Source organism: Trichoplusia ni, chromosome 5 (genome assembly GCF_003590095.1).
Source record: "Trichoplusia ni isolate ovarian cell line Hi5 chromosome 5, tn1, whole genome shotgun sequence".
In the NCBI taxonomy this organism is placed as follows: domain Eukaryota; kingdom Metazoa; phylum Arthropoda; class Insecta; order Lepidoptera; family Noctuidae; genus Trichoplusia; species Trichoplusia ni.
Window position 1 is genome coordinate 7,239,628 of NC_039482.1, and position 10,437 is coordinate 7,250,064.

At 33.9% G+C, this 10,437-nt stretch overlaps 2 protein-coding genes and 1 non-coding gene across 6 annotated transcripts in view; 2 read left to right on the forward strand and 1 right to left on the reverse strand.

Moving 5' to 3' along the window:
* Nucleotides 1-5,283, reverse strand: part of LOC113494278 (guanine nucleotide-binding protein G(s) subunit alpha) — a 39,918-nt gene extending 34,635 nt beyond the window's left edge. The window contains exons 1-2 of one of the 4 annotated variants that reach the window (XM_026872547.1): nt 5,207-5,283; nt 4,224-4,421 (exon numbers count right to left, since the gene is read on the reverse strand). The gene's annotated coding sequence lies outside the window, so the exon portion shown is untranslated. The other 3 variants (XM_026872549.1, XM_026872546.1, XM_026872548.1) reach the window with 3 other exon arrangements.
* A 313-nt stretch (nt 5,284-5,596) lies between these two features.
* LOC113494279 (origin recognition complex subunit 6-like) lies at nt 5,597-9,547 on the forward strand. Its single transcript, XM_026872550.1, has 6 exons — nt 5,597-5,779; nt 6,023-6,149; nt 6,401-6,589; nt 6,848-6,903; nt 7,224-7,390; nt 8,542-9,547. The coding sequence occupies exons 1-6, from the start codon at nt 5,706-5,708 to the stop codon at nt 8,811-8,813; spliced, it is 885 nt and encodes a 294-aa protein (XP_026728351.1). The 5' UTR covers nt 5,597-5,705; the 3' UTR covers nt 8,814-9,547.
* Nucleotides 8,174-8,253, forward strand: Trnal-uag. The gene has a single exon. It is a non-coding gene; the product is annotated as a tRNA-Leu (tRNA).
* Nucleotides 9,548-10,437: the final 890 nt, after the last annotated feature.

Consider the following 10,437-nt stretch of genomic DNA (forward strand, 5'->3'; position numbering starts at 1 on the left):
AGGCCTTAAAGGCCAGTCAAGTTACATTTCTCCGACCGCTGATCAAATAGACCAAATTGATCAGTCAAAGTCACGACAATCGTCGAAAGACGATGATGGGTGGGCGAAACTGGGTGCTGTTCAATGTAACCTGACCTTCAAAAAGTGCTACTTAGTAGCCTAATTTGAATAAATGAATTTTGATTTTGTTATTGTTTTTTAAAGGGATTATCCCATACATTTAAGTCTTTAAGTGTGACTAACTTAGCTCGTAACGTAGAGTGGGTCGTCCTCAGGCACGGTTGAGTGATGATCTGCGCAAGAGGGCTGGCAGGAGCTGGATGCGACCAGCCGAAGATAGATCTCGATGGCATGCAATTGGGGAAGTCTATGGTCCGTTGACGAATATGGGCTGATGATGGTGTAGGAGTTAGCTCAATGTAACAAGAAGGACCTCAGGTTTAATTGACTGGAGGTCTGCTAACACCTTTTAAAGAATATTGCGACGGTCCGGAACCACAGCTACATCTCGCTTACACAATTGTAACGGTCATCATCGGACTAGCCTTTACCCAACTATTTTCGCGTCAGCTTCCAGTCTTACCGGATCCATCTAAGTAAAAGTGTATTTCAAGGAGCAACGAGGTCAGATAGCACCTCAAATTTACCTAGACAACACGATAACCCTTAGTAAGACTGGTTGTCAGACTTTCTAGCTTGTAATTACCTTTAACGTCTGTTTAAGATATATAATTAACAGCCGGGAACCACAATTTTCCGTATCTTCCGAAATACGGAGGAACCCGTTATGACAAAGATGGTCACAGAAGGACCGTATCAAGCCAGACCAGTTGAAGCATCAATTAATTGTTGAGCGTAAATTTACTGTTTTCTTAACATTATCGCATTGAACATCTTTATTTATTTTTTAATCATTTATGAATAAAAGTTTTTTTTTTTAATACTTCGTATTATCACGACCTATGGATATCGAAAAGTTGCCGTAGCGTGCGTAACTACAACCCACGTATGGGAAAACCTAAAGCTAACGGGAAAATAAATCATAAGAAAAAACTGGGAGTACGCACGAGTAATGTTATTACGGCGCCGGTTTTAACCAAATGGATATTCAGTGTTTTAGATAAGCGGTCATTAGCCGAGCCAGTACGTTATACTTCGCATACACGCAAATCAATCACTCATCATACGCTTATTTTTTCAAGTTACAACTTTTTTATTACACTCTGTCCGTTCTTGGAAGAAGCTTTTGACAGGTCATAAAATTTACCAAAAAGTGACGATCAGCATGTTGCTAATTTGATCAGTTTAGTGGAACTTCGGAGAGTCTTCCATCGCGTCTTAAATTAATATTATTTCGGGTGTGGGAGAGAGATGTCGCTATAAGCCTTGTACTGCGCTCTCAGTCTTTTCTAACCACAATATTATATGACATAATGCCTCTGATTGCCTCATAACAAATCCTCAAACTTGTATCAACAGCATAGATTAAAATACACACATTATATTGTGTTCCCAAAGTTTCAATATACTAAGTACAGCATAATTTAAAGCACAATAACAAAACAGATAATGGAAATTACTCCAATCTAATATTAGACAAAAATTATTATTGCTCAGAACAAAATGTCAATTGCCTATTTCATTTCAATAAACAGCTGTCATAAGTAGTGTGGGTGGGAAAACAGCTGATACTCCTGCTTGCTTGCTTTACATAAAACTTATTGACACAGAATAGTAAGTTAATGGAGTGTTCAATATTTATGAGCAAGTAAAAAAACATTATACAAATATTGAGTAGGTGTTTTTTTGTTTATCTCTTAAAGTGAAATGTTTTTTTTTAATAAAAATTACTTATTACTTATTAGGTGTTATAATTTCGAAACATGTGACTTTTTTATTTGTACACAATTATACTCTTTGTGAGTGATTGTTGCTCCTAAGAGTCTAAACTAAACAATACTTAATATGTTTATGTCATTTTGTGACTGGTAATAAGTTTTTTAGCCTTAAGAAAAACAAAATAAATCATATTTCATTTATCACATTTGTTAATAAGCAAGTCATGTTAAATATTTTTGTAAAATACTGAAAATATTTTATTATACATACACACAATCTTTGCACAGATCATATGTGTATGTAAAATATATAAACACAATATTTATCTTATTTGATAAGAAACAGATAGAAACAGGTTATTAGGATATAATGTATAATTAATTATGCATGTATGATGTTTAAAATTTGAATCATAAAGTGAAAAGATTTTTATCAAGAGATATTGTTGATTCTCTATCTGAAAAAAATCATGCTAATATAATCTATAATTGTGTTAAGATAAAGTTTCATCAATTTCTTGCTTGAAAATAATCAGCATTTTAAATTGAGGATTTAAGGAAATTTTATGTATCTTTGAATATTTCCTTATAAGTCAGTGAATATTTAGAATAAAACAAGCTACCATAAGAAGCAGGGTTTCACAAAGGGTTACAGATACTTTTTGTCACAATAACCAAAAAATAATAAACACCCACTGAACCAAATACCTAATAAAAAAGACAAATAATTTATTTAAAAATATACCATCTGACGGCTAGATTGATAGTAATCAACTTTGCCTAATTAAAATATAAATAGTACACATCAAGATACTGACATATTTTGGCATTCAAACTGCCATACCAATGTTCTGTTGACATTAATATTAGGTGTGCAATTAAATCATCATATGGACTATGGTTTTTGAAAGGGTATGAAATGGACTATTTCATTTTGTTATTTTATTATACATACAACAATATGAATGTGAACCTGTACTTAGCCGAATATTTGTAAGAAAAGTGTTAAAATATTTAGGCTGACTCCTATATTATGTCGGTTTTTTACTGCCTTTTAACAGGTCAGTGAAAATTATAGGTTAATTAATTTTTCCTTAAAATAAAATTCCTACCAGTATGTGACTTGACTCCTTTGCTAATGTCCTACAATTTTACATGTACTATTACCAATGTCAACTTTACATGAGAAAAGTAGTTTTAAGTGCTATGCCTGACAATATTTATGCTAAATTTTATCCCGATTTATTCAGTGGTTTAAATAGAGGGAGCTTTAGACAGAATATATTAAATTTCAACTTTAATAGTAATATGTGTATTGGATCAATAATAAATAAATAAATCACCTAAGTTATGTTTTTGAGTGCAAATGTAGTATTATACTATTGTAATGTTCAGTTTTGTAACACTTTCTAAATCTTTATAATATAGTTTTGTTGCTTTGTTTAAATTTTTGTTCTATGTTTATTTAAGTGTATAAATGTATAAATTAATTTGTGAATATCTAGATTCAAACAAAACATGCTTACGTTGCCACCTTCATTAAAACTTAAATTGAAATTTTTAATAAGTTGTTTGGATTGGCTGTTGTTGTTTTGGTTTCTTCGAGCATACTTTGACAAAATTTGTTTCCTCCTTATCATTGGTTCAATATTTAAAATGTAAAAAAATGGTCTAAACAAGATTAAATGTACAACAAACAATGGTAACAATTATTATCAAGATTAAAAAACATAATAAGCAATAAGATCATTTTTCAAAGTTTAAAAATATAACAAGAACTGTTCCTATGGCAAATAACCGGTAAAAGTTGAACTAGTAATTTATGTATATGGTGATAGCAAATAGCAAAATAAAACCGCGACTATGAATTTCAGTAATGAAAAGAACATTTCACTATTTTTTTCAAATGGAAGACTTGACATATAATATAACTTTGGAGTAATATGTAAACATATTCTATACAAAATTAATAAACCAATTGCAATATGTGAGAACCATTTTAAATAGTTATTGTGCTTGGTAAAATTATGTACTTATTTAACTTTTGGGGCAGTATACAATACAGGCAAAGAACACATCATTTGTTTGCTTAGATTTTGTACTAAATTATATACAAATGAGTCTATAGATTATATTTGTGGTTTAACAACACTTTGTAAGACATCTTCCATACAAAACTGACAAGAGGGACAGGTTTTGTAGCACATAATTACATTTTTCTTAATAACTACACAGATAATGATTTGTTTAGTCTGACAACTCCATGACACTGGCTTTTCAAGGTCCTACATAATGAGTAACTACCAAAGTCCTTGACTTCTAGAAGTAGTTTATCACAAAGAGGTTTGTTGTACCAGAAAGGCTGGAGTATACTGTGGTACTCACCAGCAGGTGGGAGTGGCGTTATCCACGGTGTCCTGATTGGGCTGCGAAGGAGACTCGGCTCCCCGCGCGCCGCCCGCCACTGACGAAGCCGTGGTGTCGCTCTGCCCCCTCACTGCGACCGCATCATCACTTCACCACGTCCACACGACACACGCACTGCTATTATCTCGAACTCACTGACACTAGTTGCATCTCTACCTGAAAATCACCACACCACTATCAGACTCGTCGATTTGTTCGTTTATCTCCAGGGTGCGCGATCACGGGCAGACCGCGGCCGCGCACTCCACACACCCCAGGACGCAATCCGAACCGACTCCGAGCACTGAGATCACGCCCTGATATCACCACACACGATTATATCCCACTAAAAAATGGCAACCTTTGGCAGTAATAACCGACTCGACTCACCACTTCACCATTGAATACTGTAATATTTATAAACTTTCACAAGTTAATTATAGATCAGACGTTACTATTAACGTTTGAACATAAGTAAAAGCTGAGAAAATAATATTTATAAATAGCTTCGGATTATTTTGATACAAATCTATATCGGTGTATCACTGAATACACACCCCTGATTCGGGTGGAGTGGATCCTCTTCTTTCTCTTTACGATACGTTTAACATATGAAAATTAGCACGGATTAGTTAATATTACTACAATTATATGACCTACACCGTGATAACTACAAAGACATTTTGTAGCAATGACAGCGATCCCTATCGGCTTCACAGAACCTATAGAAAAAAATCAACATGTCGCCTCCTGTGATATTGCAAGGTGTTTTATCATTGAAACTTCAGTCAAAATCGAGATAAAGGGGCGTGGTCATCGATAATCGAGAAGATTTTCCTACCATGAACGAAAGAGATAAACAGTGTCAGGTCATGTAGTTCCACTGGAAAATTGAATATTCGTTCTCTTTTGCTGTTTAATAATGTTCAAATACTATTTTGTATACAAATAAACTTACTCACTCTTAAAATTAAGTCTTGAATTATGCATTAAGAAGCAATAAATATTCGACTATTTCGTATTTAGTTTTCTCGAAGGATTTAGTTACGATACAGCAATTTTGACGTTCGAGAATTATTTATTTGCCAGTGACGTAATTTTTAAAGCTAATGTTTGTTTGATTTACGAAAAAGCATAAATTGTTGTTGTGTTTCTTATAGCTAATGTGAAATAACTTTTATCACTCTGGTTTTAGGTTTTACCCAACCTTCGATCCGTTTCTCGACGATTCTTTTCCAACAATTTCCTTTTTATTTGTCTATGGTTCGAGCAAGAATCAATGAATGAGTGACTGACTGAATGGTGCTAAAACAAATGTCAAAGACTCGTTCTAATGGCGCGAGATATTTATTTTGTGCGGATCTATGTCTATATTGTCTATCAGTAATATTTATTACATTTTAATTGGATTCCATTGAGAAAATAAGAAGTTTTCAGCAAATATTGTATTTACTTGTTAAAATGGCAATGAATAACAAAACTTTACAACTAATGGCGTCCAAACTTGGACTCGGCGATGAAGACAAAGTTCTGAAGTAATTACATATTTGATTGTGATAAATAAACGATATATTATTTACTATACTAATTGTTATGCGTCTATATAATATTCCATACAGTTTAATCTATATTATGTGCCTATACTTGTAACCTATTAAACTAATTTAATTATAATTTGGGCGTTTTATATGTACCACTACCTAATATTTAGTTGTTCTTTGTATTTGTATACCATTCAATATTTAGCTGTTCTAAATAACCAAATTGTTGGTTTTCAGCAAAGCAGCTGAGTTCGAACGGTTGCTACAAACTAAGAGCATGGCGGGAAGTAACATGAGTGAAACAAGCAAAGTTGTGATTTGCCTGGACTTGGCTGCCACTATGTTACAGGCAGAATTTGATATTGTAAGTATGCTGAAAAGTAGGATAAAATAAATAACTATAATTTATAAAGAAAAATTTATATTTCTTTTAATTTTTATTTAAGGCATGTCTTTCTTAAACTATAAACACCAATACCTCAATAATTTAAAATGTTCCTAAAACCTAACACCAGATTTTCAAATAACCTTCATTATGCTTATCTAATATTCTTAGATTCATAATTTTATATTATGGCCTGGTAATGATTAAACCATTTTTCCATATAATTCCAGAAAACTGCTATCAAATTCTCTGGCCTTAAGCCCTCAGCCTATACCAACAGTAAGAAGGTTGTACAGAACCTTCTAGAACTGAACTCGGACCGTCTGACCACTGACAAGCTGTGTAGCACTCTCCAGTGTCCCGGTGTGCAGGAACTGGCGGATCGGATACTGGCGGAGTACCAGAAACAAGCTAAAATGGTAATGTTGATATGTTTTATTTGATAAAACGTCTTGTTTGTTTCTTAGTGTCTGTAAGTTAAATATTAAAAAGATTTCATGCAATTCTTGGTTTTATGTTTTCTAGAAAAATAAAAACACTAAAAACGTAAATCAAATTTAAAGAGGGCTCATTTATAGTCTTGAAAAAAAAAACTTAATTTCTATATTTATTTTAAATTAGTGTTTAGATTATGATAAAATTACCTTTTAATTTTATAATTTACCTTATATTTACAGGAGGTGGATTTAAATCTGCCGCAATACGTCTGTATGGCTGTGTTTCAAGCCTGTAGGTGAGTGAATAACATTTCTTTGATATAAAAATAGGTTCACTCTTATTTCTATAAAAGAAGACACTTTAGAGTCATATGTGTCTTCTTTTCGTCTAAAGTTTAGACCAATCATGGACAAAAACATTCTATGAAATAAGAGTACTCCATTACTAACACATGAAATAGACAGTTGATATGGTTAACTGGTATCTTTGAGACTGTTCAAAGTGAAGACTGTGTAAACTAAGGTCTTAGACACAGAGATGCATCAAAATTGTTAATCATTTTCAAGCACTCAAACAAATAAGCTGTATTAATTTCAATCATATTTAAAATTACAGGGTCAGCAAAGTAAAAATATCAAAAAGCAAAATAGTTGAGAAATCAAGACTGAAACCTGCACAGTGGGCTAAATTAGACACTGACTGGACAAAGTTCACTGACTTAAACTTTGCTGCTGTTGAGAAGAAAAAGAGGGGTCGGGTAGCAAAGACTGCTGTTGAAAATGGTGAGAATTATGTATTTATTGAGACTTAAAGTAGATTACCCTCCATAATAATATAACTTAAATACACTATAAAAAAAATCTCCCGCATTAAAGAATTCAATCCTCGTGTCGCGGGGGTTTTCACAAACATACAATTCGCATACACAAGGACACCCAGACTCAGAACAAGCATTCTCGGATCACACAAACGCTTGTCCTACGCGGGGATCGGACCAACGACACATCGCGCACAGTGGGTTTGGCGTGATGACCGCAACCACTCGGCTATCCGTGGAAGAATAGGGACTGTAGAAGATTTTGTTTAACATAGGCTATCTATTTTACATTATTGTAATATCCATGCAAAAAGCGGTATGAAACCACATAAGCAGACAAATGTTAACCGCATTCCCGTCATGTTTGGATCTATACGTTTTAAGGGTTTCGTGCCTATAGGGTACAGAAGGAACCCTACCACAAAGGCTCCATTGTCTATTCGTCTGACTGTCTATCATTGAACTGTATCTTATTGTAGATTTGAAGGGTAGACCATTTTTTCTATTATTCAAGTTCTTTAGAAACCAAGAGGAATCCAAGATAGCCTGTTGTAAGCACTCATATTCGGTTTCAGTAAGAATTCGACACGCTTCACTGCCATCCAAATAATGAAATAGACGTGAAAATTCGCCCTTTTCAAACACAGAATGAACCCAATTACTACTTTCATTATTTCTACACTGCAATGTTTATAAATTGAACTCACTCTATAACAGTCGATGATGAAATTCGTAATATATGTATACAGGCAGCGTGGCCGAGTGGTCTAAGGCGCTGGTTTTAGGCACCAGTCCGAAAGGGCGTGGGTTCGAATCCCACCGCTGTCAGATGTATTTTTATGGAGTTTTTCTTTAGTATTTGGTTTTAAACATCTTCAGGTTGAAAACAAAAAAATCCGCGACATTTGGTAAAGCTGTCTTATTATCCATATATAGATTATTTTTTGACATTTTTTTTAATTTATGAGAATGTATATATAAATGTAAATATAAATCGCTTTCATCATATTTAAGCTGCCTTTGAAGCATTTAAATATATTGCCTTACAATTTTTTTCGAGAAATCCCTTGATCCTAATCTAGTTATCCTAAATTAACATACTTCTTTACTTTTCAGTTGAAAAGATCGAAGAAATGGAAATCGATACACCAATACCTGAAGTTATTCAAGAAACCGTAGAACCTTATGAAGACTGGAAGAAACGCATGCTAGAAACAGCTTATAAGGAGCTCAGAGAACTAGAAAAGACTGAATCTAGGAAAAGCGTAACTCCTAGGAAAAATATAACGCCTAGGAAGAGCCCTCGGAAATCAGTACAGAAATTCTCCCCATACAAGAGCCCTAGTAAGACGAATGGTGTTAGATTGTTGTTTCCTATAGATTTATGATCAATATGTAATTTTGCCCTCCACCCTGATGACCTAAAAGAGTTAGTTTGTACTGGATGCGAAAGGCTGTGAAAGAAGTGTCGTGGCATTACGTGAAGGAGGCCTATTTTCAGCTGTGGATCGACCGCTATAGACTTGATGTAAATTTGAATGAAAATCAATTTGGATTCACTGGCAGTTTCAGAACCCATACAATGAAAAAAATTGTTGAGCATTGACTAAGACGAAATTATTAAATGCCATTAGTGTATTAACTTTTGTAGTATTGTAATATTGTAAATGCAAAAGTGTGTTTTTTAAACGTCCTTTTTATAAATCTAAATAATGAATAGATTTTAAAAATCTAAAAACTCACGATTTCAAATGTTACTTCACTCAATTTGTATCAAAATCGATCCAGCCGTTTTTGTAGTTGTTACTTGCATTGTAATTGGGTTTGAAACTGCCGTGAAAATTTCAGCCTGCTAGCTTATCGGGACGTGTTTCAAACAAGAAAAGTGAGTGTATAAAAAACGTGGGATAATAGAAAGTCAGAGGCTAATACAGGCAAGCATCAAAATATACGTCAAGTACTGCAGACTTGTATTGCATCAGGTGTTAAGAAATTACAACATTCTAATTATTAAGGTACTAAAATAAAGGTTTATCTTGGTGTCTGTGACAAAAAAACTCAGTTTAAAAATCAATCGCGTGTAAAGACAAATGTAAAACAACAATAAAGGTTACAAAATCAAACCAATTTAATATAAGAGTCGTTTATTAATTTAATTTTGTGTTTGAAAAAGGATGCACTATGATTGTGTACCTTTTTTAAGTACTTAACTAAATAGAGTATAATTGATACGATTTTTTAAATGATGTAATTTTATAAAAGTAAGTTTTAATGCAATGGACTTGATTATTAAATTATGTTATTATATATTTCGTCGTTTTTATTATTTTGTCTACCGATAAATTATATGCAAACCAAGCTTGTTTTCTTGAGCAAAAACTTAATGATTCAAGTTTAAAAAAAGTTCATAATATTTGTACAAAAAAACATTTAAGAAAAAAAAAATATTCATGTACCAGTCAGCAATCTACACGGCCGCGCAAAAATGGCCTTTAAAATATTAATAAATTTGATAATATTTTTACTTTTATCTTCGGGAACGAGGAGGACGTCAGTGAAGACTTCTCCTCACAACAGATCCTGACCGAAGTGATGATGAGGTGTCTTTCAACGATCCTGCAAGACCAGCCCTTCCTACCCTGTCCTACCCTGACATCCGTACTGGGCTTTCTGTTCGTATTCTCGACCTTGCTCATCGGCGTCGTAGTCCGAGCCATCATGCTGTGGATCGGCATGTGTATCCCGTATCGAGTCGTCATGTTCACTCTCGGCGGGCTGGCCGGCTTCTGCGCTAACAGGTTCCCTTCTATAAAACCTATTGTTCACGTCTGCTTCATAGAGGTTGACGTGCTTCTAATCATATTTCTTCCACTCCTGATTTTCCGAACGTCTTATAATGTTGATGCTCATTCTTTTTGGAGGAGCTTCCCCAGATTTTATTGGTTGGGGTCCCTGGTGCGTTGTTGACGGCTCTAATGGCGGCTTTTATGGCATTTTACTTGATAGAATCGT